We start from the raw sequence: 27,560 nt of genomic DNA on the forward strand, positions 1-27,560 counted from the left end.
CAGCAAATAGCACCATTGAGATGCTGGCCGGAACATCTCGAGAACAATTTGATACGACCACGTTGAACCTTCTTAGTCATTCAATTCACTCCCTTCCTGAGGATTCCCCACGGGTAGTTGAAGCTTACCATTTGGTTGGATCAGCTATAAATTATGCTGGGAACCCTTTGAATACTATAAATCTCTGTCATAACTATAGCCTTTACTGTTATTGCAATATTGGCGGAAAGCTGTATTTTAACCGTTTTAATTGGCATTTTTAGGGTGACAGCAATAATCGTCAACAGAACAGGCTTACGTATGATGAACATTTTTTTTGATTTCGCTGTTGAAAGGGTCAATTCAGAATCAAAAATTTGTGCGAAGTTCATGCAATAGCTATTTGCGATGGATAAAAATTTACAGAAATTTCCGTTGACTCATAATTCAGTTGATTTCATGAAAATTTCGAAAAACCAAAAAAATGCGATAATTCATTGCCAAAGGCAATTAAAGCGATGAAACTTGGCAGATGGGTTGACGTTATGACGCAGAATAGAAAATTAGTAAGATTTTGGACAATGGGCGTGGCACCGCCCACTTTTACAAGAAGGTAATTTAAAAGTTTTGCAAGCTGTAATTTGGCAGTCGTTGAAGATATCATGATGAAATTTGGCAGGAACGCTGCTACTATTACTATATATGTGCTAAATAAAAATTAGCAAAATTGGTTGAAGAACACGCCCACTTTTTAAAAAAAAAATTTTTAAATTCAAATTTTAACAAAAAATTTAATATCTTTACAGAACATAAGTAAATTAAGTCAAAATTCAACTCCTGTAATGATATGATGCAACAAAATATAAAAATAAAAGAAAATTTCAAAATGGGCGTGGCTCCGCCCATTTTCATTTAGTTTGTCTAGAATACTTTTAATGCCATAAGTCGAACAAAAATTTACCAATCCTTCTCAAATTTGGTAGGTACATAGATTCTATGACGGTAACTGTTCTCTGTGAAACTGGCCGAAATCGGTGGAAGCCACGCCCAGTTTTTATACACAGTCCACCGTCTGTCCTTCCGCTCGGCTATTAACACAATAACTTGAGCAAAAACCGATATATCTTTACTAAACTTAGCCCACCTACTTATCTGAACTCACTTTATCTCGGTATAAAAAATAGCCGAAATCCGACCATAACCACGCCCACTTTATCGATATCGAAAATTACGAAAAATGAAAAAAATGCCATAATTCTATACCAAATACGAAAAAAGGGATGAAACATGGTAACTGGATTGGTTTATTGACGCAAAATATAACTTTGGAAAAAATTTTGTAAAATGGGTGTGACACCTACCATATTAAGTAGAAGAAAATGAAAAAGTTCTACAAGGCAAAATCAACAGCCCTTGGAATCTTGGCAGGAATACTGTTAGTGGTATTGCATATATAAATAAATTAGCAGTACCCGACAGATGATTTTCTGGATCACCTGGTCCACATTTTGGTCGATATCGCGAGAACACCTTCACATATACATCTAAGGGCCACTCGCTTTTAAAACCGTCATTAATACCTTTAATTTGATATCCATATCGTACAAACACATTCTAGAGTCACCCCTGGCCCACCCTAATGGCGATATCTCGAAAAGGCGTCCACCTATAGATCTAATGCCCACTCCCTCTTAAAATGCTCAGTAACACCTTTCGTTTGATACCCATATCGTACAAACATTCTAGAGTCACCTCTGGCCCACCCTAATGGCGATATCTCGAAAAGGCGTCCACCTATAGACCTAATGTCCACTCCCTCTTAAAATTCTCAGTAACACCTTTCGTTTGATACCCATATCGTACAAACATTCTAGAGTCACCCCTGGCCCACCCTATTTGCGATGTCTCGAAAAGGCCACCTATAGACCTAATGCCCACTCCCTCTTAAAATGCTCAGTAACACATTTCGTTTGATACCCATATCGTACAAACATTCTAGAGTCCCCCTGGCCCACCCTAATGGCGATATCTCGAAAAGGCGTCCACCTATAGACCTAATGCCCACTCCCTCTTAAAATGCTCAGTCACACCTTTCGTTTGATACCCATATCGTACAAACATTCTAGAGTCACCCTTGGTCCACCTTTATGGCGATATCTCGAAAAGGCGTCCACCTATAGACCTAATGCCCACTCCCTCTTAAAATGCTCAGTAACACCTTTCGTTTGATACCCATATCGTACAAACATTCTAGAGTCACCCTTGGTCCACCTTTATGGCGATATCTCGAAAAGGCGTCCACATATAGAACTAAGGATTACTCCCTTTTAAAATACTCATTACCACCTTTCATTTGATACCCATATCGTACAAACAAATTCTAGAGTCACCCCTGGCCCACCCTAATGGCGATATCTCGAAAAGGCGTCCACAAATAGACCTAATGCCCACTCCCTCTTAAAATGCTCAGTAACACCTTTCGTTTGATACCCATATCGCACAAACATTATAGAGTCACCCCTGGCCCACACTAATGGCGATATCTCGAAAAGACGTCCACCTATAGACCTAATGCCCACTCCCTCTTAAAATGCTCAGTAACACCTTTCGTTTGATACCCATATCGTACAAACACATTCTAGAGTCACCCCTGGCCCACCCTAATGACGATATCTCGAAAAGGCGTCCACTTATAGACCTAATGCCCACTCCCTCTTAAAATGCTCAGTAACACCTTTCGTTTGATACCCATATCGTACAAACATTCTAGAGTCACCCTTGGTCCACCTTTATGGCGATATATCGAAAAGGCGTCCACCTATAGAACTAAGGATTACTCCCTTTTAAGATACTCATTACCATCTTTCATTTGATACCCATATCATACAAACACATTCTAGAGTCACCCCTGGCCCACCCTAATGGCGACATTTCGAAAAGGCGTCCACCTATAGACCTATTGCCCACTCCCTCTTAAAATGCTCAGTAACACTTTTCGTTTTATACCCATATCGTACAAACATTCTAGAGTCACCCCTGGCCCACCCTAATGGCAATATCTCGAAAAGGCGTCCACCTATAGACCTAATACCCACTCCCTCTTAAAATGCTCAGTAACACCTTTCATTTGATTCCCATATCGTACAAACACATTCTAGAGACACCCCTGGTCCACCTTTATGGCGATATCTCGAAACGGCGGCCACCTATGGACTAAGGATCACTCCTTTTCAAAATACTCATTAACAGCTTTCCTTTGATACCCATATCGTACAAACATATTCTAGAGTCACCCCTGGTCCACCTTTATGGCGATTTCTCGAAAAGACGTTCACCTATAGAACTAAAGCCCATTCCCTTTTAAAATACTCATTACCACCTTTCATTTGATACCCATATCGTACAAACACATTCTAGAGTCACCCCTGGTCCACCTTAATGGCGATATCTCGAAAGGGCGTCCACCGATAGACCTAAGGCCCACTCCCTCTTAAAATGCTCAGTAACACCTTTCATTTGATACCCATATCGTACAAACAAATTCTAGAGTCAGCCCTGGTCCACCTTTATGGCGATATTCCTAAATGGCGTCCATCCATAGAACTATGGCCTACTCTCTCTTAAAATACTCTTTAATACCTTCCATTTGATACACATGTCATACAACCACATTCCAAGGTTATCCTAGGTTCATTTTCCTACATGGTGATTTTCCTTATTTTGTCTCCATAGCTCTCAACTGAGTATGTAATGTTCGGTTACACCCGAACTTAGCCTTCCTTACTTGTTATTTTTGGTTTTTGTTTGCTTATTTTCTCAAAATTTATTTTTAAACAAATATCACAAAGTCAAATCTTTTCAAATGCCTTTTTGACGAATGACCAGGGCGAAACCCCGCACAGTAGCAATGCGGTGTAGGCTTTGTGTGGCGCGTTGACGCTACAATATTTGGCACTTGTGCTTTATGGTTTACTCATGTATATACATATATCTGTATGTGCATGTAACGTGCAATTGTTGCTGCAATATGTTGATCATCATGTTATGTTTAATTGCTTACTTTCGTTTTGCTGTTGTTACCTTGTCGCTCGCTGTTACCCGTTTGTTTTTGGTGTCGTTTCGAAGACAAATGATCATTTATCTATCATTACTCAAGCAGAAAAAAAAATGCATGCATGTGTAATATTTATTTTTAAATAGAGCGCATCTGAAGTCAAAGGTGCAGTTTTTGTTTTACCAAAGCTTGTGAAGAAGAAAAGTGACAATATTCTATGATTGTATTTGTGTATGTATTTATATTAGTGTTAAAAATGCATGCATTGTAAGATTTTAATGAAATTTTTTAATAATCAAAATGTCTACTAATCTAATAACCTCTATTTACATTTTTCATGTCTGTACTTTTACTAACTCTCGTATTGCGTTATAGAAGATTCAGATGCAATAATGGGAGTGGAAAGTCCAGGTAATTTTAAATGTTTTAAGTACATATATAAGAAAATATTATCTCCTAAACGGATGAAAATGTATGGGGTATTCCATAGTGACGGGTGGGACATTTTGACTCGAATTTGACTAATACTTTATGAAATTTCTCTTTAACTACACATTTTTCAGTCTATATTCAGAAAGTTCGAATTCACATGAATATGAATTGCGGCTTTCTGATTATCAATTGTAATTTTCTGAATATGAATTGAAACTTTGTGAATACAAACTGAAATTTGTGTAGTGGTTATAGGAGTCTTGAAAAAAGATTACCCATTTCTTATAAAGTTTATGAAATATAAAACTTAGTTGTATAATTTACATGAAAAATAACGATTTTCTAGGAGCGACAGGTGGGACTAACCAAGAAACCAATATGCATATTTGCCTTAGGGTAACTTGTATATATGACATAGAAAAAGTAGGAACTCGTAAGCTTGTGACGATTGGGACATGAGCCTAAGTAGCGGAATGCCATTTTGATGCAACTATTGCTGCTGTTTGTAGTAGTGCTAGTCGATGTTCCTTTCAAACCATTTGCTTCGCTCAATGAGCCTGCTGATAACTTTTATGCAGTTCCGACAGTATATGACATAGCCCGCAGTTTGAAACTCAGTGTGTGCTACAGCTACTGGGCATTCGCTCAGCTAAGTAGTGCCTGACGGTTTCTTTTCTGCCCTCCTCTCAGCATCTTCTGCTATTAAAAGGGATCCCCATCTCTCAGTATGCAGGCCAAGCGAATAGTGTCCCGTTGATTGATGTGAAGGGCGTCTTCCTTCTCGTTGGCCTCAATGTTCTTGTGGCCAGGGCCCCATATAAGCGTGATGTTTGCGAAGTTAATGACGGCATGAAGTCTCCTCTTGCAGCTGCAGCCTTAGACGAAGTGATGGGCGAGTTAAGCGCCTTGAGTGCTGCTTGACTACTTCGTGATTTCTCTACATATAATGAGAGAAGCGTAGAGCTTGCGTTTAGATGATACTAGCCGAGTTGGAAGACGAAAAGACAGTGAAATTTTACTTACTTCTTAATTGGCACCAATTGTTTGGGCGCCTCCCTCTTCTTCTGGTTTCGATAAAACTACTTTTTTAGCCGGAATATCATCCGCATAACGTCGCCTAGCCATTATAGCCTCTGCGTTTTAGTTCGCTGGACAACGTTGATGTTGCGTAAAGCTCTTACAGTTCAGTTGGCTACAGCCAACGCGTAGTGTTCCGTGAATCTTTCGAATAATTTTTCTCTCGTCATGGTCCATCCTTATGTGCCATAATGCGACTTGTAGAGCATGATTTTCCTTTGCCGAGAGAGAACTTTACTTTTCAATTGCCTACCTAGTCCAAAGTAGCATTTATTGGCAAGGGTGATTCTTCGCTGGATTACAGAGCTGATGTTGTTGTTTGTGTTAATGCTGCTTCCCAAATAAACGAAGTCTTTTACAATTTCGAAATTACAGCTGCTAACAGTGGCGTTCCCCATTCACCATCAAACCCATCCATATCGCTTTATTTCCAATTTGGATCGTCGAAATTGCGTCCTTTCTGTGCACACCTTCGTCCCTCCAGTCTCCTCTTGAAGGAAACCCCACCTTATGACTTAAAAATTAAAATAGGGGTTGAAATTTCTATCTATACTTGAAATTTGGGCAGGTGTGGGATGAAATTTTAATAAGATACCACAAAATTTACTAAAGTTATCGTGTCCACAGAGAGACCGACGGACGGACATGGCTGATTGAATTTTTGAGCTTTGCTCAGATGAGTGTAAAAATATTTTAATAAATTAAAGCACCCACCCAGCAAATAAGCAAACAAATGAGAAGGACCAATAAGTACATAAAATAAGTCAAACCATTTACTGACTTCTACCTACCTTAACTATTCGGAAAAAACCCTATTTCAGAATTTTCACGAAAACTATCTTAAGGCAGGAAGTTACGTAAATAACACACATACTATTACCAGAAAAAAACACGAATCGTTTCGGAATTTCCCAGTCCCAGTTCCTTTTTAAATTTTTAGCTGTCAGTGTGAATTTTGAAATATCCATTTTACCGCATGAGCCACCCTCCGATTCTTGTATAAAATATGAAATTTAAAAGCTAAATGGTGATAAGTGAGTCGTTCTATTGCTTATCATTTAGTCATCCTGGTAAATTTTTTCAAATGAGTACGAATCTCAACAATTCTTGTCCAATCTCAATGAAATCTACTTTATTAGTTCGACGTCAACGTTTCCAAACCCAGGTTATTTTGCTTTTAGAGATGAAAATGGATCTGAGTCTTGCGAATTCCATTCTCCTTGTAACACTCAACCTGTAAATTACCCCAATCGACATAAACTGAATTTCCTGTCAAACGAAACAAAATCACTTATTTCCGCTTCATCTATAACCAATTTATCTATTATTAATTATCTATCTTTTTTACTGCCACCTTGACTGCATCAACAGCTTTCAACGTCAAAAGGGGAAACAGTGAAATGGATGTGAGACAATTTTTAACTTTAGGTGCACGTATGCCCTGCCTTAAGCCATAGCGCCCACATTTTGTAGCGCAGCCTGTTTTGTTGTTACTGTCAGTGCTTTGAAGTGCAGTGAATGCACTCTGGGCGGTCGATTAGATAGTCTTACCAAAAGCATAGCATTGTCGCGTCTCAGCTGTCTCTCTTCCGCACTTTTATGTCAATTTGTGCATTTAATTCTATATTTTATTACATAATTTTTATGTTCTGTTTTGGTTGTTGCTTCGCTTGAGAACTTGTTCGTTAAATTATCAATACAAATTTTATATTTTCTTTCAATTAATTTAACAATTTCGTTTTAATTTGTAACATAATAATATTGTGTAAACTAACGTGGGTTGAGTTCATACAATAATTTTGTTAGTTTAGTTGTCAAGGGCTTGGTTATGTGTCATATTAATTAAGTTAGAGAATTAGTTAAGATTTAATGAGGTTTAGGTGATCCCACATTTTTTAAGAGAATAAAATGTAAGTTCGTTTGAAAAGCCCAAGAGCATTATGAATTTTATTTGTTTTAACTTACCCTTTATTAACCAATCGGAGGTCATTGAAGTGAAGTTGAGTAAGATAATACACATTGAGAAAAATGGATAGAGTTGCGTGAAGAGGTAGGTTGAACTGGTGGAAACGGGTCGACTAACTATAACGCCATATTGCGATGCAGAAGATGTACTTACTATCACTCTCTTCATCCTTTCAAGATCGACGGTAGTGTGTCAGTATTTAGCAATTCAATTGCCCTGGAGGAGCAATTGTCATTAGTTTCTTGAATATTTTTAACTCCACAGTCTGATCTGTTCGTGTATTTTCTTGAATAATGAGAACTCAAAAACATTTGGTATCTCGGAACCCACGTCTTAATAAGAATCCAAAAAATGGCAATGTGTGAACACGCCTCAAAAAAAAAAAAAAAAACCTATTCAAATTCTAAAAATTATGCTAACGCATAAAATAAAAAAGAGTACCAGTAAATTTACCGAAAAAAGCCTTTTTATGATCTCCAAGCAGTGCTTAAATGATTCCGAAAATAGCCCTGAAGCAGTTTCAAAATGATCTAAAAATCATCATGAAACAATCTAGAAAGAGACCAGTAAACTTCGAAATTTTCCCAAAAAGTTCCAAAATGATCCTGGATTGGTCCTGATACGATGCCGAAGAGACTCGAAATGTTATCAAAAATCCCGTAAACCAGAAATGATCCCAAAGTAGTCCTGGAATTATACCGAAGATAATTTCAATCCGTGATCCGTAAATGGTCCAGAATTAATTTCTGTCTTGAAATTATCTCTGTAACTGTAAGATGCTGAAACCATCCGCAAAAAACTCCGAAATAATACAATGTGCCCGAAAATAGTTTTAAAATATTCCTGAAACAATCTCGAGAACAATCCCCAAATGGTTCCAAAATTATTCCATAACAGTAAAAAAAATACTCCCAAATTACTCCGAACGCAACCGTGTACAAAGTTCAAATAATTTACTCAAAGTGCACATGCATGGATTCCTCTAAGCTAGGTTAGGTTGGACTCGCCGGTCCATGAGGACCTCACGTAAACTGAACGAGTCCGTAGTGTTACCAGAAGTTCTTCGAAGCTTTCTAGGACTTATGCCACTTGCTACTTCTAGATCTGTATAGCTGTATAGCTTCTAATAGCTGAAGTGTTAGTCTGGAAAGCACAGGTCATGAGCACAAAACGTGCTCGATCGTTTCCACCTCCCGCACTTCCTACATTTGCTATCACTAACCAAGCCTAATTTAAAGGCATGTGATGCCAGAAGGCAGTATCGAGAGAGAATACGCATCATTAGTCTACCGTCCTCCCTTTTTAATGATAGAAGCAACTTTGTTAATCTAAGGTTGTAAAACTTACATATAATATTCGACACTTTACACTCCCTGCTTGCGCCTTTCCCGCTTGGTCGATCATGTGCACCTCTCGTCTTCTCTTAGTATCGCCCAATACAACTGGGCCATCTACGGAGTAAGCTTCAAGGGTCGTCCGCTTTTTCATTCCACTAAACTCATCAAAGTTCTGCCACCATAGTCTATGTGGTGCCAATTGGTAACCCTCTCATGTTAAAGTTGCAGACCTCTTTTTATACTCAGTTGAGCAGAGCTCACAGAGTATACTAAGTTTGATTGCATAACGGTTGGTTGTACAGGTATAAACGAATCGAGATAGATATAGACTTCCATATATCAAAATCATCAGGATCGAAAAAAAAATTTGATTGAGCCATGTCCGTCCGTCCGTTCGTCCGTCCGTTAACACGATAACTTGAGTAAATTTTGAGGTATCTTCATGAAATTATGTATGTAGGTTCCTGAGCACACATCTCAGATCGCTATTTAAAATGAACGAAAAACCGAAAAAGTGCAATAATTCATTACCAAAGACAGATAAAGTGATGAAATTTGGTAGGTGAGTTGAATTTATGACGCAGAATCGAAAATTAGTAAAATTTTGGACAATGGGCGTGGCACCGCCCACTTTTAAAAGAAGGTAATTTAAAATGTTTGCAAGCTGTAATTTGGCAGTCGTTGAAGATATCATGATGAAATTTGGCAGGAACGTTACTCTTATTACTATATGTACGCTTAATAAAAATTAGCGGAATCGGAGAAGGACCACGCCCACTTTTAAAAAAAAATTTTTTAAAGTAAAATTTTAACAAAAAATTTAATATCTTTACAGTATATAAGTAAATTATGTCAACATTCAACTCCTGTAATGATATGGTGCAACAAAATACAAAAATAAAAGACAATTTAAAAATAGGCGTGGCTCCGCCCTTTTTCATTTAATTTGTCTAGGATACTTTTAATGCCATAAGTCGAACAAAAATTTACCAATCCTTGTGAAATTTGGTAGAGGCTTAGATCTAGGTCGATAACTGTTTTCTGTGAAAAAGGGCGAAATCGGTTGAAGCCACGCCCAGTTTTTATACACAGTCGACCGTCTGTCCTTCCGCTCGGCCGTTAACACGATAACTTGAGCAAAAATCGATATATCTTTACTAAACTCAGTTCACGTACTTATCTGAACTCACTTTGTATTGGTGTAAAAAATGGCCGAAATCCGACTATGACCACGCCCACTTTTTCGATATCGAAAATTACGAAAAATGAAAAAAATGCCATAATTGTATACCAAATACGAAAAAAGGGATGAGACATAGTAATTGTATTGTTCTATTGACGCAAAATATAACTTTAGAAAAAAACTTGGTAAAATGGGTGTCACACCTACCATATTAAGTAGAAGAAAATGAAAAAGTTTTGCAGGGCGAAATCAAAAGCCCTTGGAATCGTGGAAGGAATACTGGTCGTTGTATTACATATATAAATAAATTAGCGGTACCCGACAGATGAAGTTTTGGATCACCCTGGTCCACATTCTGGTCGATATCTCGAAAACGCCTTCACAAATACAACTAAGGGCCACTCCCTTTTAAACCCTCATTAATACCTTTCATTTGATACCCATATCGTACAAACAAATTCTAGAGTCACCCCTGGCCCACCTTTATGGCGGTATCTCGAAAAGGCGTCCACCTATAGAACTAAGGCCCACGCCATTTTAAAATACTCATTAACACCTTTCATTTGATACCCATATTGTACAAACAAATTCTAGAGTCACCCCTGGTCCACTTTTATGGCGATATCTCGAAAAGGCGTCCACCTATATAACTAAGGCCCACGCCCTTTTAAAATACTCATTAACACCTTTCATTTGATACCCATATTGTACAAAAGCATTCCAGAGTCAACCCTGGTTCACTTTTATAACGATATTCCGAAAAGGCGTCCACCTATAGAACTAAGGCCCACTCCCTTTTAAAATACTCATTAACACCTTTCATTTGATACCCATATCGTACAAACAAATTCTAGAGTCAGGCCTGGTCCACCTTTATGGCGATATCCCTCAATGGCGTCCATCTATAGAACTATGGCCCACTTCCTCTTAAAATAGTCTTTAATACCTTCCATTTGATACACATGTCATACAAACACATTCCAGGGTTACCCTAGGTTCTTTTTACAACATGGTGATTTTCCCTTACTTTGTCTCCACAGCTCTCAACTGAGTATGTAATGTTCGGTTACACCCGAACTTTGCCTTCCTTACTTGTTATATTATAGAACCGGTACTGAAATGAGCATCTTCAATTTTGAATACAAATGTAGTATTCAAATAATCATGAAATATTACAACCAATAAAAATCAATCTGCAGCACGTGGGGTTAAGTGAATGTAAGCAAGAACATAAAATTGTAATTTTCAATATTGTACGTATTGTTGTTGTAACAATAAAACATCATACAAGTAATAACCGTAAAATTAACACTAAAATAAAGAAACTCTAAAATTATTTTAAATACCAATAAAATACTGCTGAGTTGTTGTTGCTGCCTGTGAGGTATGTTGCAAATAATATAGAAATGTTATCTTAGAAATATCTTTAATTTTGGCTATATCTAAGTATATACGCTATACGAAAAAATCTTTCAGTTTTCTTTTGGATGCAATGTTTGACTGATTTGAAGGAAATATAATTGTTCAGGGCATATGGGATTCATTCGATATACCGTGGACTGCATCTGGTATTTGTATAAGCTGCAAAGTGAAATCTAGTATATGCCTATGTAGTGAAGTTCAGGAAAGGTGGGAAGTGGCAGCAATTGGAATAAGGGGTATAATAAATCCAGTAAAAATTTCTATCTGAAACTTAGATATGAATCCAGCTCCCCATTAAGTTGATACAGCTTATTCGTCCTATTCAAGCTTTGAACGTAAAGTCCGAAATTGGGTGTAGCTCCTCTAAAATTGGAATTGTTACATTACATAACTGTGGAACAGCTTATGGCATACTACCACTATTTAATTGAGGAATATGTGGTAGGAGTGCTAAAAACGTAAAGTTTTGGCTATTGGAAAATATATTCTAGCTATATTTTCAAAATAGTTGAATAGCAATAAATATAATCTGAATACTATGAGGCTGACGGCAGAGTGCACCTTGTAAGCTATGCTAGGCGATAAGAAATTTTTATTTTGATATGGCACTGTAGCATCGTTTACAATTTTTCATTTTTCTTCGATGAAGGGCTTCCCACTAAAACCTAACCTCCCACTGGCCGCGTAAATCCCCGTATCTAGGACCGAGTTTAGAATTTTTTCGGTTGCGCTAAGTCAGCTCCATGGCTACTCTCACGCTAATGGCCTAGGCATCCGTCTTCTCGTTTACTGAGAAGTATATGCCTCACATATTTGCTGGCCGTATCCCATCAGTCGATTCCGCAGGGGATGATGATACTGCCCGAGAATATGTCGCCAAGTTCAGACGTAACTTTTGTTTATTTTGACTAATTTCTTGATAGTCTAAATTAGTTCCATAATATTTTGCTGCTTGTTATTTTATCTTATTTTCATAGTTAGACTTCTCTTCTTATGCAGTTTGGATTTGAAGTTTGATTGATTTTAAGAAATATTTTGAAATTTTAAAGCGTTAGAGATCAGAGAAAAGTAAATATTTTTCCTGTATAACTTTAAGCGTCTGAATATTGTAGTCATGTATCTCGTATTAATCTTACGGGGGAATCTTTGGGCCGTTTTCAACGTATCTGATTATGTTAGAATTCGACTGGGTGACAGCAATCCTTTAAATAGCTTCGTTTGACATATTCGTTTTCACCAACACTGGGTGTCAAACCCCCAGTTAAATCGATAAATGCGAATATTGTGTAGAGCAAATTGTAAGATTTCATTGTGAATACACGAAGACTAGCAAAACAGATGACGTTTGTTTACATTTTAGGCTTACGGACATTCAATGCTTCAGTTAAGATAGAGAATACAATATCTTATCGTTAAGTGATTGACTAAAGATGATGCAAACGGGTTATATATCCGTATATTCTTTTGAGAGGAGGGTCCTAGCTTATACTCAAAAATTAAAAAAAATTTATAAATATTATGATTGCACAACGAAAATGGAATAGTCGCGCAGAAAATAGACTATTGTGAAAGAGCCCTTAGATAAACCGCGTAAGCTTAGCTTAGTCAATATATGTCATAAAAGATGGCTGAAACTCAAAGAACTGTCGGATTCAGTGATCAAACAAATAGTTCAAGCGGCAATCTGGCTAGTATCAGAAGGTGTTAGTAGCGGAGCGTACCGGATTTAAAAGCCGTAAAGGTCTACCCATATCCTTAACCATTCTTTAATTTGCCGGGAGAATTTGTGTGGTTACGACAACATGTCCCCACCTCCAACATTTTGCTCCAGTTTATAAAAGCAAAGCTACATTTCCCGTACTGTTATTTTGGTAAGATGCTAATGAATTAACCTACTTGAGTGCACTTTGTTAGACCCTTAATGGTATCTATCCGAATACCTCAAGCAAAGTGGTAGGTAGTTTTGTTGTTATTGTTGTGGCGGTAAAGAAACTCCCCGAAGGCCCTTCCATGTTCCTTCTTCTAGGCCATCCCGCCCCCCCCCCCCCCCCCCCCCCCCCCCCCCCACCTAATTCCATGAGGAACTTGTGGTCACCAGAGCCTAGGCTGCTAAAGAAAGATGTGAGGTTAACAACTAGGTTAGAGCAGTTTTAAATTGCACTGAGAGGGTTGCGCTACACAACTCTGGAATCATTTCGGCATTTTACAACAGGCAAACCTGCCACGGATATATTCTAAGCCCCCTAACCCGCTGGGTTTGTAGTTGCTCTTAAAAAATCTATTCAGTCAGAAAAGTTAGCTTTTTTTACTTTCTTTCCTATAAAATACAAAATTTGAGTTTAAAAGTTGCGTACTAAAACCTTTAGGTATTAGTTCTACTGTAAATATTTTAACTGAACCACGTATACCTTTTGAGGTCATCCACTTTACACATGTGGAGCTAAGCTAAGAAACCTCGTTAGATGTTGTAGTAACAAAAACGATATTTGTTCACAATTTCACTTGCACAAAATTGTTTTGTATTTCAATTTCTTTGTTTTCATAGGGCCGAAGGGCCTTCACGCCCCGGCAAGATTAAAAAGAGCATATTGTCATGGACATGGGAGGCGGATGTGGCTAAGTATATGGTATGTATAATATACCATCATTCCACGCCGCTTGCCTTTACTAAGAAGATTGATTTTCCTGAAGCGTAATGTTGGTTTAACCCCAATACTTAGGCCGTTCTCACGAATCCCGGAAGTTTTGTGAATGACTATTTATTGAAGACAATGGGAAGGAACTTTACATTGTTCCTGAAAAATATGCATCTATCATTCAAGTAGAAGCTTTCACATATCTGAAGAACATTTGGTATATTTCCGAGAATAGATGGAGAGGCTGAAACCTGCAGGGAAATGAGAGGGCTGAGCATTTCTAGTACATATCGTCTTTGCTAGGATAAGGTATGAGTTTTTTGGGATACATTTGTTGGTCGTTGAATTGTTGGGAAATTATTTATTCGCAAATCAGATAGCATGAAGTATGTGTGCCGTTATCTGCGATATGAGTTCAAATTCCATTAGTAAATGGGCCGTGAGCTGCTTAACCAATTACACAGAGGAACAAACTTAGATATTCATGGATTTATTTTATTGTGTACTTGACCATCGATTAATTTATTATTTTCACTCATACCCAAGTATAGAAATTAAATCGTATTCGTATGACAGCTGTCAGTTGGGTTTTTAGGTCACCAGCACAATGTGTGACATATTTGTATACAATGTCGAATACTGCACTTTTGTGCTGCAGCGCCACAGTAACTAAGGAAAGCGAAAAATGATGTCATGTTCACGGCAAAATTAACAACTAAAATACATTGAAGAAGCAATTGTAGCAAATTTGGCGCATTCAAAAACATAAAACACAAAATATTATTAAAGGAAATTGCAATTGCTTGTGGACACTTAAATGGAAACATAAACAAATGCGAATATTCTCGAGGTTTTTTTTTTACGTAGCTGTCATAGATGAGCAACAAACTTTGCTTTAAAAATCAATTTGTATTGGCAATGTAATTTGATTTGAATTGCTAGAGAATTAGTAATGGACCGTGATTTGCATTACTCGCAAAATGGTACTGGGCTCTCTGAGAAAAATTACGTGGCCCACCAGTTTTTGAAAAATAAAGCAATTCCGTTACATTACCAGCTAAATGTAATGCAAAATCGTATTGCATTACATAACAAATTTACTAACACTACCCTTGTACTAGTAATGTTCAACAACTGCCAATTAAAATATCAGTATTTGCAAAGGGATGCAATATATACCGAAATTTGTAAAATTTATATTCAAATCACACTTCCGTAGCATACACTGCCGCAGAATGCAGTATGCCCATGCATGATATGTATATAAGAAGATGCATATCAAAATTGTATGCCGAAATTAGCAAGCTACAATTGGTTTCCTCAACTTTTTGTGCAGCTCAAAATCGGACTAAATTTATTTATTAAAATTTTTTTTTAATTTGCGCGGTTTGACTTTGTGTGCCTTTCGAGGAATGGTCGTCTTCATTTCACTTTGCAGTTTCTTTTTGCTTGCCGCACTCCATCTGTCTCACATTTTAATTAATGGTTTCGTAGTCTCAGTTTTTTTTGGCAAAACTCAGCACATATTTGCAAAGTCGTGGATGCAGTTCAGTTGCTGATATTCTCCGGTGTATTTAGCAGCGCATTGCAGACGAGTGATGTCATCACAAGCAATGAAATTCATTTGAGACCGCTTTTAACTCGTAAAGGCGCGTCAGTTGCTAAGCTCTTTTGATGTTGTCTTTCAAGGATGCTCCTTTGTCGTTTTCGTTTTGTTGTTTTGTTTTATGTTTTTTTTTTTTTTTTGCAAGCATTGGAGTATTTTTGTCTGGGTCACATTTCAGCAGAAAGTCACGAAAGGCAATTGTAATTTTTTATTTTGTCCTTTTTGCGGTTTTATTAAAATCAGCGATAAAAAACTTAAATTAAGTTTTCTGTATACATAAATGAAAACCAGTTTATTATGTTGCTTCGTGTGTGCAAAATAAGGATTAAAAAGAAGTAGGTACAGGCAAGTGCAAATTATTGTGGACATAGTATTTTAAGTTCTATCAGAGATAAGTGTGATTTCTTTCCAACTATAATTCGATTATCATACGAGAACGTTTCAAGTGAAAATATTCGTCTGATAATCATGGCAATGTTTCAACTTTCAATTGAAATGTCTGGCGGCCGCTGCGGTCTGGTAGTAGCGTGCTCCGCCTAACACACCGAAGATCTTGGGTTCGCGTCCCGCGTCAAAGCATCATCAGAATTTTAGAAACAAGTTTTCTCAATTATAAGAAAATGTTTCTAAGCGGTGGCGCCCTTGGCAGTGTTTGGCAAGCATTCGGAATATATTTCTGTCATGAAAAAAAAAAAAACCTAAGAGCCTCGCAGGTGCCGTTTGGTGTCGGCGTAAAACATGTAGGTCCCGCCCCTCCATTTTCTAGGAAAAACTTAAAAGAGCACGAATCAAATTGGAAGAGAAACTCGGCCTAAAAGCTCTTCGGAGGCTATCGCGCCTTACATACATTTTTTTTATTATTATATAATGGCGAACTATGCATGTTGACTCCAAAGTTAATATAACCTTTAAAAGGTGTCATTATATTGTACGAATGCGCTATATTTCGGGTAAAATGGGTATTTTGATTATTTAAGTTAAGTTAAAACAAGTAAGGGTGTCTAAGTTCGCGTGTAACCGAACATTATATACTCAGCTTGAGCTTCAATTGCACATTTCATTTCAGATAACACGTGGCACCGCCCGTTTAAAAAAAATTCTCCCCATTTCCTCTTACAATAAAACTTGATAAGTGAAATATCATTGATTCAAAACAATTTTTTTTTTTGCTAAATTATAACTTATTATTCTAGTCTACGACCCTTTTAAACTTGTTTTTTATCTAAGTTGCCGTGGTCTTTAACCGATCCCGTCCATTTTTACTGGAAATACTTTCTGTTATAGGAAAAATTTGTGTACCCAATTTTATTACTATCCGTTAATTTTTCTTCGAGTTATGGCTCCCGAAACATAGAAAATTGCTTAGTCATAAAAGGGGCAGTGCCACACCCATTTTCAAAATTTTTTAGTGTTGTCCAATTTAATGTTATAATTCAATTTAAAAAGTAAAATTCTATTGACTCTTTTTCCCAAAGATATAGCTTATTATTTTCGTCTACGACCCTTTTAAAATTCTTTTACAAAATAAGTGGGCGTGGTCTTTAACCGATATCGTCCATTCTTTCTAGAAATATTTCCTGCCATAGGGAAAATCTGTGTACCCAATTTTATTACGATCTGTTAATTTTTCTTCCAGTTATGGCTCCCGAAACAGAAAATTGCTTAGTCATAAAAGGGGCGGTGCCACGCCCATTTTTTAAATTTGAAATTTTTCTATTTATTGTTATAAATCCACTTGGGAAATGAAATACCATTGATATAAAGCCCTTTTTTGCAAATATATGGCTTATTTTATTCGTCCACGACCCTTTTAAAAATCTTTTATATAAAAGTGGGCGTGGTCCTTAACCGATTTCGTTAAGTTTTCTTCAAAGCATTCCTTATAGTAAATGCAACCTCTCCGCCGAATTTTGTTACCATAGGTTAAACGATTTTTGATTTATGATTAATAATATTTGTAAAATTGATTTTATCACAAGTGGGCGGTGCCGCGCCCATTTAAATTTTTATTTTTTTATTTTTATCAAGAGTCTCAATAGCAGTCCACACGCCAACATTTCAACATCTTAGGTGGATTATTTACTACATAATTAGGTTTTTTGTTTTTTTTGTTTTTCATTACCAATATATTCTGGGCCAGATAAGCTAGTGTACCAAATTTGGTGAAGATATCTCAATATTTACTCAAGTTATCGTGTTAACGGACAGACGGACGGACGGACATGGCTCAATCAAATTTTTTTTCGACACTGATGATTTGGTATATGGAAGTCTATATCTATCTCGATTCCTTTATACTGATAAACTCAGAAAATATTAGAAGAAATTAATTATCATGCAGGAAAGTCAGCCAGCTCACTTACAGTCATTGTTTTTGGCTTTTGGCCAATACATATTAGTTCCATCACAAACAATTCTAACGTACAGTTGACGTGTCAGCTCTCAAGCGATTCCATCTCGTGCTGTATCAAAGCGACTATCGATAACCGGTACTTCGAATTGTCTTTTATGGCCGGGTTCTGCACTATGGTTTGAGCTTCATGTTCTGATTCGTTTTGTGGTGTTGATTTCCCGACAGAGTGGTTAATTGAAGTATATTGGAATGATTTCCCGTAGTCTCTTCTCAAATTTGGTTTGGAGATAAACCAATTTTCGGGGTTGCACCATCATCAGTGTCGATTTTAGTTTTAATCTGTTGTTGTCGTTTGTCTTATATTTATAGTGCGTTGTGCCTCAGCACTCAGGTATAGTCAAATTGAATGCTTAGGTATGTATATATATGCGTGTATGTGTGTTACGTATTGCTTGAGACACGGGGTTGGTTTTTCACTGATTAACTTGTATGGTTAGCTCAGGAAGGTAGAAATCAGTAACTTTAGTCATTTGGCTTTTTTTGTGTGTTTGTTGATTTGGTTGATTTATTGTTTTGTGTTTATTTGTTGATGCGTGTTCGTCTGTTGTACCTGTGTGACTACTTTGTTTTTTGTAAACAAGTTTCAAATATTTTGTCAGAAATAGTGTTTGTCTGTTCGTTTAATATTCTACCGTCGAATTCCAATATATGTACATTCATGTTCTACTCAGGTCCTCAATCAGTTATTTCAAAATCCAATGCAAGATTCAGAATTTAGTTGAAATATTGCTTTGGGGTTTCATATATCTCCCAGTTTCTTCCGTGTTGCATTGTCACCGGATTGTACAGGTTTAAAGTGTGTCCGATTGACCGATAAATTATTTAAAATTCTCTGGTAAAGTACCTAGTTTAAGTGAAATGTTTTAAATACCTCAAATGAGGGTAAACGGAAGCAAAGGAAAAGGAAGGAAAGAAAATAATAGAAGTCAAAACCACATAGCTAACAAAGCTTATTAATGAGTTATCGATTTTAATAGAAGAGTTATCGATTTCTTATCGAAAATTTATAGGTTTTTAATCAAAAAGTTGTAGAAGTGTTATCAAAAATTTATCGGTTCTTGTATCGAAAAGTTATCGATTCGTTATCGACGTTTAACTAACTCGTAGTCGGCGAGTCGTTAATTTGTTATTCCACAGTTATCGCTTTGCTATCGCAAAGTTATCGATATGTTATCAAAAAGTTTTCGTTTTTGTATTGAAAAGTTTTCGATTTATTTCCAAAAAGTTATCGATTTGATATTGAAAGGTTAATAACTTTGTCTGTATCTTACAAATTTGCTATCGGCATTTTATCCATTTGTTATCATCGGTTTTTATGATCGTTATTGATAATACTTAAATGAAACAATAACTTGTCGCTATCGACTGCTACCGCTAAGAAGCCGACAAAGCTTTTTTTTTTAAAGCTTGAAGTTATTTGTTTCTGGTAAAGTAACTTATGTTTGGTTTAACTTCAAAAAATAGCGCAAATTACAAGTAAAAATTAACAAAGGTAACTGACGAGTTGTAAAGACAAGTTATCGGTTTGTTATGGTTAAGTTATCGATTTACTATCGAAAATTTATTGAAAAGTTATAGGAATGTTATCAAAAGTTTTTGTATAGAAAAGTTATCGCTTTGTTAGAAAAAATCTATCGATTTCAATCCCTAGGCGAGCTCCAGTTAACTTAAAAACACTTTTCTAGACAATCATCCGTCTGTTGACACATCGAACCTCACGAGTACCGTTTTTTTTGCTTCGCTGCGGAGTCTCCTAATACATTAAACTTATCTTTAACGTAAATCAGACTAACGACTTAAAGAAAAAAACCATTAAAAAAAATTTAATTCCTTCAAATTTTACAATAGATGCAATTAAGCATTGTAATGGCGTAACTGATGGATACAAATGATGCCACTACTAAAATAGTTAACAAAATGTAGTTAATATGCAATCACATGAACGGCAAGTTTGCAATGCACGCAAAAACTATGAAAATCTAAGCCAATTGAATTCAGAATTATGCATCATCGTCATTAAATTATACAACAATTTTACAGTTAATTATTTACAACAATTTTTATGACTGTAGTACCCACAATGAAATGGTTTCAATCACATTAGCCATGCGGTTTGGGGTCGTTTTTTTTATTGAATTTTTAAAAATTTCATTTTGTTGCAAGTGATGGGCAGAGATTGGTAGCGCATTAAAATCGCATAAAGTAGAATTTTTTTATTAAGTGAATGTGAATAATGATAACAAAGTAAGTAGACAATACGAGTTAATCTCTATAGATTGTAACAGCAACAATAATAACAAGTAAGGAAGGCTAAGTTCGGGTATAACCGAACATTACATAATCAGCTGAGAGCTTTGTAGACAAAATAAGGGAAAATCACCCTGTGGGCGTGGTCATAGTCGGATTTCGGCCATATTTTAAACCAAGATAAAGTGACTTCAGATAAGTACGTGAACTAAGTTTAGTTAAGATATATCATTTTTTGCGTAAGTAATCGTGTTAACGGCCGAGCGGAAGGACAGCCGGTCGACTGTGTATAAAAACTGGGCGTGGCTTCAACCGATTTCGCCCATTTTCACAGAAAACAGTTATCGTCATAGAGTCTATGCCCCTACCAAATTTCACAAGGATTGGTAAATTTTTGTTCGACTTATAGCATTAAAAGTATTCTAGACAAATTAAATGAAAAAGGTCGGTGCCACGCCCATTTTGAAGTTTTCTTTTATTTTGTATTTTGTTGCACCATACCATTACTGGAGTTGAATGTTGACATAATTTACTTATATACTGTAAAGATATTCAAATTTTTGTTAAAATTTGAATTAAAAAAAAATCTTTTTTTAAAAAGTGGGCGTGTTTGTAATCCGATTTTGCTAATTTTTATTTAGCACACATATAATAATAGCAGTAACGTTCCTGCCAAATTTCACCATGACATCTTCAACGACTGCCAAATTACAGCTTGCAAAACTTTGAAATTACCTTAATTTAAAAGTGGGCGGTGCCACGCCCATTGTCCAAAAATTGACTAATTCTATTCTGCGTCATAAGATTAACCCCCCCTACCAAGTTTCATAGCTTAAGCCGTCTTTGGTAATGAATTATCTTACTTTTTCGGTTTTTCGAAATTTTCGATATCGAAAAAGTGGGCGTGGTTATAGTCCGATTTCGTTCATTTTAAATAGCGGTCTGTGATGAGCGCCCAGGAACCTACGTACCAAATTTCATCAAGATACCTCAAAATTTACTCAAGTTATCGTGTCGTGGACGGACATAGCTAAAAGAATTTCTTTTTTCGCCCAGATCATTTTGATATATAGAAGTCTATATCTATCTCGATTAGTTTATGCCGTTACGGATTACCGTTATGCGAACAAAATTAATATACTCTCTGAGCTCTGCTCAGCGGAGTATAAAAATCTACAAGAATAACAATGCAACATTAAAATTGTTATGTTGTAAAGCTTTGTGTGTGTGTGTGTGTGTTTGCTGTGTACATGTGCGTGTAAATATTACAGGAAAAATTATTAGCGTTATTTAACGACTTGCGGATGATGAAGTCATTGGTGGGCGAATGTGTAACATACAGGCAAGCCTACATTTAAGTATCGGAATATTACTTGCAACCAGTCGTTTTGGTGTAACATTTATGCATTCTACTGACATTGAATTAGTTTGAGTGTTTGTAGAGTTTATGTAATCGTAGTGGCTGTTGTTGAACCGAAAAGTAAACCAAAAATATATACGAGACTCTATATGAGTACATGGATATGTGTAATTCACGCTACTGATGCTAATGAGCTTTGAATTTTCCCTGTCATTGACAGTTTGGTGTAAATCGTGTAAAATCATTGATTCTTTGCCTTCTGACGTAATTCGTGCCCCGTTGAATGTAGGGAAGGAATGTTATTGAGAAGTATAGAGTAGGTCACATTTTTATACTCAGTTGAGCAGAGCTCACAGAGTATATTAAGTTTGATTGGATAACGGTTGGTTGTACATATATAAAGGAATCGAGATAGATATAGACTTCCATATATCAAAATAATCAGGATCGAAAAAAAATTTGATTGAGCCATGTCCGTCCGTCCGTCCGTCCGTCCGTCCGTTAACACGATAACTTGAGTAAATTTTGAGGTATCTTGATGAAATTTGGTATGTAGGTTCCTGAGCGCTCATCTCAGATCGCTATTTAAAATGAACGATATCGGACTATAACCACGCCCACTTTTTCGATATCGAAAATTTCGAAAAACCGAAAAAGTGCGATAATTCATTACAAAAGACAGATAAAGCGACGAAACTTGGTAGATGGGTTGAGGTTATGACGCAGAATATAAAGTTAGTAAGATTTTGGACAATGGGCGTGGCACCGCCCACTTTAACAAGAAGGTAATTTAAAAGTTTTGCAAGCTGTAATTTGGCAGCCGTTGAAGATATCATAATGAAATTTGGCAGGAACGTTACTACTATTGCTATATATGTGCTAAATAAAAATTAGCAAAATTGGATGAAGAACACGCCCACTTTTTAAAAAAAAATTTTTTTAAATTCAAATTTTAACAAAAAATTTAATATCTTTACTGTATATAAGTAAATTAAGTCAAAATTCAAATCCAGTAATGATATGATGCAACAAAATACAAAAATAAAAGAAAATTTCAAAATGGGCGTGGCTCCGCCCATTTTCATTTAGTTTGTCTAGAATACTTTTATTGCCATAAGTCGAACAAAAATTTACCAATCCTTCTCAAATTTGGTAGGAGCATAGATTCTATCACGGTAACTGTTCTCTGTGAAAATGGGCGAAATCGGTAGAAGCCACGCCCAGTTTTTATACGCAGTCCACCGTCTGTCCTTCCGCGACATATCTTTACTAAACTTAGCCCACGTACTTATCTGAACTCACTTTATCTTGGTATAAAAAATGGCCGAAATCCGACCATAACCACGCCCACTTTATCGATATCGAAAATTACGAAAAATGAAAAAAATGCCATAATTCTATACCAAATACGAAAAAAGGGATGAAACATGGTAACTGGATTGGTTTATTGACGCAAAATATAACTTTGGAAAAAACTTTGTAAAATGGGTGTGACACCTACCATATTAAGTAGAAGGCAATGAAAAAGTTCTACAAGGCGAAATCAACAGCCCTTGGACTCTTGGCAGGAATACTGTTAGTGGTATTGCATATATAAATAAATTAACAGTACCCGACAGATGTATTTCTGGATCACCTGGTCAAAATTTGGTCGATATCGCGAGAACGCCTTCACATATACATCTAAGGGCCACTCGCTTTTAAAACCCTCATTAATACCTTTAATTTGATATCCATATCGTACAAACACATACTAGAGTCACCCCTGTCCCACCCTAATGGCCATATCTCGAAAAGGCATCCACCTATAGACCTAATGTCCACTCCCTCTTAAAATGCTCAGTAACACCTTTCGTTTGATACCCATATCGTACAAACATTCTAGAGTCACCCCTGGCCCACCCTAATGGCGATATCTCGAAAAGGCGTCCACCTATAGACCTAATGTCCACTCCCTCTTAAAATGCTCAGTAACACCTTTCGTTTGATACCCGTTACGTACAAACATTCTAGAGTCACCCCTGGCCCACCCTAATGGCGATATCTCGAAAAGGCGTCCACCTATAGACCGAATGCCCACTCCCTCTTAAAATGCTCAGTAACACCTTTCGTTTGATACCCATATCGTACAAACATTCTAGAGTCACACCTGGCCCACCCTAATGGCGATATCTCGAAAAGGCGTCCACCTATAGACCTAATTCCGACTCCCTCTTAAAATGCTCAGTAATACCTTTCGTTTGATACCCATATCGTACAAACATTCTAGAGTCACCCTTGGTCCACCTTTATGGCGATATCTCGAAAAGGCGTCCACCTATAGAACTAAGGATTACTCCATTTTAAAATACTCCTTACCACCTTTCATTTGATACCCATATCGTACAAACACATTCTAGAGTCACCCCTGGCCCACCCTAATGGCGATATCTCGAAAAGGCGTCCACCTATAGACCTAATGCCCACTCCCTCTTAAAATGCTCAGTAACACCTTTCGTTTGATACCCATATCGTACAAACATTCTAGAGTTACCCCTGGCCCACCCTAATGGCGATATCTCGAAAGGGCGTCCACCTATAGACCTAATGCCCACTCCCTCATAAATTCTCAGTAACCCTTTCGTTTGATGCCCATATCGTACAAACATATTCTAGAGTCACCCCTGGTCCACCTTTATGGCGATTTCTCGAAAAGGCGTTCACCTATAGAACTAAAGCCCATTCTCTTTTAAAATACTCATTACCACCTTTCATTTCATACCCATATCGTACAAACACATTCTAGAGTCACCCCTGGTCCACCTTAATGGGGACATCTCGAAAAGGCGTCCACCGATAGACCTAAGGCCCACTCCCTCTTAAAATGCTCAGTAGCACCTTTCATTTGATACCCATATCGTACAAACAAATTCTAGAGTCAGCCCTGGTCCACCCTTATGGCGATATCCCTAAATGGCGTCCATACATAGAACTATGTCCTACTCTCTCTTAAAATACTCTTTAATACCTTTCATTTGATACACATGTCATACAACCACATTCCAGGGTTACCCCAGGTTCATTTTCCTTATTTTGTCTCCATAGCTCTCAACTGAGTATGTAATGTTCGGTTACACCCGAACTTAGCCTTCCTTACTTGTTTTTAAATTGAGTTTCATTGTAAAACCATAGCGTTTAAAGATTTGATGTAATCTTATAAAGCCAGGATTTATTTAATTTTTAAAACTGTCGTTATTACCTACACGCTTAAAAGATTGAGCTTCAATTTAAAACTTTTTGTATGTATATGACCAAATGAAATTTGGTTTAAAATTCAAATATCTCAGGTTTCGTGAGAATGACCGTTCATAACGAGGTTTCAATTTTAAACCAGTGAAGTGAAGCCTCATTTTAAAAACAAATGATTAGCCAACGCTAGGTTTCTAGTCGATTTGCTTCGGCCTGAAATTGTGTGCTCTACTTATTATATACAGCAGTGAACGGAAAAATAGCAGTGGCAAATATCGTTAATTATTCTTCTATTATTATGATTGATATTTTGAGAAGAAACTTCTATAAATTTTGTAGATGCAATTATGCAAACCAATCTTGCAAACGTTTACAAAACTTCGATCCTTTAATTTGGAGTGCTCTGATTTTTTTAGTTTGTAAACTACAGGCCAATCAATTTTAGTCTAATAGAGTTCAAACTATTAGTCTTCAAAATTCGCATTAATTTTTGAAATTTTTTTAGTTTTCCTTAATAAAATTAAACGTAAAAGTCAAATTTAAACTTTTTAGTTTTATTATATGTACATTTATTTGAGGTTTTAGCCTACTTTTAAGGTCAGGTTTAAAACCTAAACCAAATTAATTTAAGAAACGCACGCAGTACATTAAAAGGTTGAAACTTAGAACAAAGCAGTTAAAAAATTGCTTAAAACATGAGTGATCTCAATTTTGAACTCAAACAGTGTCCCGAAAAATTGTTATCTGTAAATGCGAAAAATCTATCGGTGCAAAAAATGTGGTCCTTTCTCCTTCATAGAACAAAATGGTATTATAAGGGCGAATAGGCGTCCTACGGCTTAACATAATCTCTCCTACTATGAGCGCCGTCCTTATGTGTGCTGGCTCATACCATACGTCTTCTAGTTTAATTTGTCCACAAAATATGCCGGCATTGCTAAAACCAACTTATGTTGTGTCTCCAATTTACGCAGTATTGGAGAATGTTGAAATAATAAATTGGAGTTTAAAGTTCAATATTTCCTATTGAGAACATATTTCTAATAATTAGAATGAATAAGCATATTATATATATTGATGAGTGAACTATATGTACACATGAATTTTATCTTTTAGTCCTCATAATCGTTGAACCAAGAAGTGCTTTTGTTTTTATTGTACCGGACAGTCACGCAAGTACATAAATTCCTTTATCCAACAGAGAACCGAACACGGAAGTCGATCAAACAGCTACAACTGTAAAGCTCGCACAAAAAATCTCATTTTCCTGGGCGTTCACTTTTGCTAAAAAATTTCAATCATCAAATTCTACATCTGAAAAAGATGTTATCTTTCAAGCGGCCATAGCTACTCACTAAGAGGCCTCGAACTACCTTAAAATCGGCGCTTTTCTGTCAGCATTCGATATGTTTGTTGCCTGGCAAAGATGATCGGAAAACATGTACTCTAACAATGAAATACAATTTTTCGGAGTCTCGCGTGATCTTCGCTTAGATTTTCAAGCCCTTCTCGCGGTATCAAGGGTTTAAATAATAATCATAATAATAATAATTTTAAAAATACCTCAACAAACCACAATCTCACCATTGAAGAGCAAAACGGCTTTGAGTTATGACCAGTATGCTTGTCTTTTAACGACGTGTCCAATTTGGAGCCATTTATCCTTGGACAGTTTCTCAGCGAGGAACCAGCCCCCATCAAAAATTTACGTCAGCGAGAAGAATGGTCCTCTCGTACATCGTTGGAGAAAACTTAATCCAACACAACAAATATCCGAAAGCGATGGAAATTGAAATATTACGATGAATTACCGAGTCCTTCTACTGCAAGTATTCGCAATCGAATATAAAATATGGGAACATGTTCGTCAAACAACTACCTCCCAACTAAAGGATAATGGGAGGAGTAGCGAATTGAAACCACAGACACGATAATTGAGTACAAGTTGTCGAAAGCAATACGGCAAGGTAGTAAACTACAAGAGGAAATTGCGAAATTGGTCTTCATTCCAACATTTTCAATAATCCACTTTTCAATTGTCATTAGAGTCCCCATTATGAATGAGGGAATTACATTTCGACATGGCAAAGAAATTCAGTGTAAACATTTTGAAGGTGCTAGTTTTGGCATCGCTCGTCGATTTGCTAGAAAACCGTTTAGGGGAACTCAAGCTGCCAAAGCTTCGAATTAATTGAGCTTTGAAATCCCTTACAATAAACAATGCACATTATTCAAGGTGCATGAAATCATCTAAAAAGTATACAACTTCAAGCATACAAATGCACAGCATCACATCACATACCATCCCAAATGGACATAGATTATCATAATATCATCACATCATCACTCATTCGATCACATCAGACCAGCAATCCAAAGAAACCAGCATCACAGCATCGTCACTCATTCGATGACCTCACACCAGCAACCCCCAAAAAAAAGCATCAAATCATAAGCTCACATCGAGATATATTATCACATCATCACTCATTAGGTGACATCATATCAAAAGCTCATCACACCAATTTGTCAATAATACAGCGTAGTTATGATATTTAATACTAGCGAATGTATTGGGAATACGCGGAGAGTTTTTGCTAGGAACACATTTCGGCCTTTG

General features: G+C 36.7%; 1 protein-coding gene across 1 annotated transcript in view; it reads left to right on the plus strand.

Annotated features, from left to right (window-relative positions):
- The window catches only part of LOC137240877 (aminopeptidase N), a 309,531-nt gene that overhangs the window by 74,864 nt on the left and 207,107 nt on the right, over positions 1-27,560 (plus strand). The window contains 1 exon segment of the mRNA XM_067767799.1: positions 4,409-4,444. Coding sequence (XP_067623900.1) covers positions 4,409-4,444 — 36 coding nt within the window.

The sequence above is a fragment of the Eurosta solidaginis genome, chromosome 1, assembly GCF_040869045.1.
Source record: "Eurosta solidaginis isolate ZX-2024a chromosome 1, ASM4086904v1, whole genome shotgun sequence".
NCBI classification, from domain to species: Eukaryota; Metazoa; Arthropoda; class Insecta; order Diptera; family Tephritidae; genus Eurosta; species Eurosta solidaginis.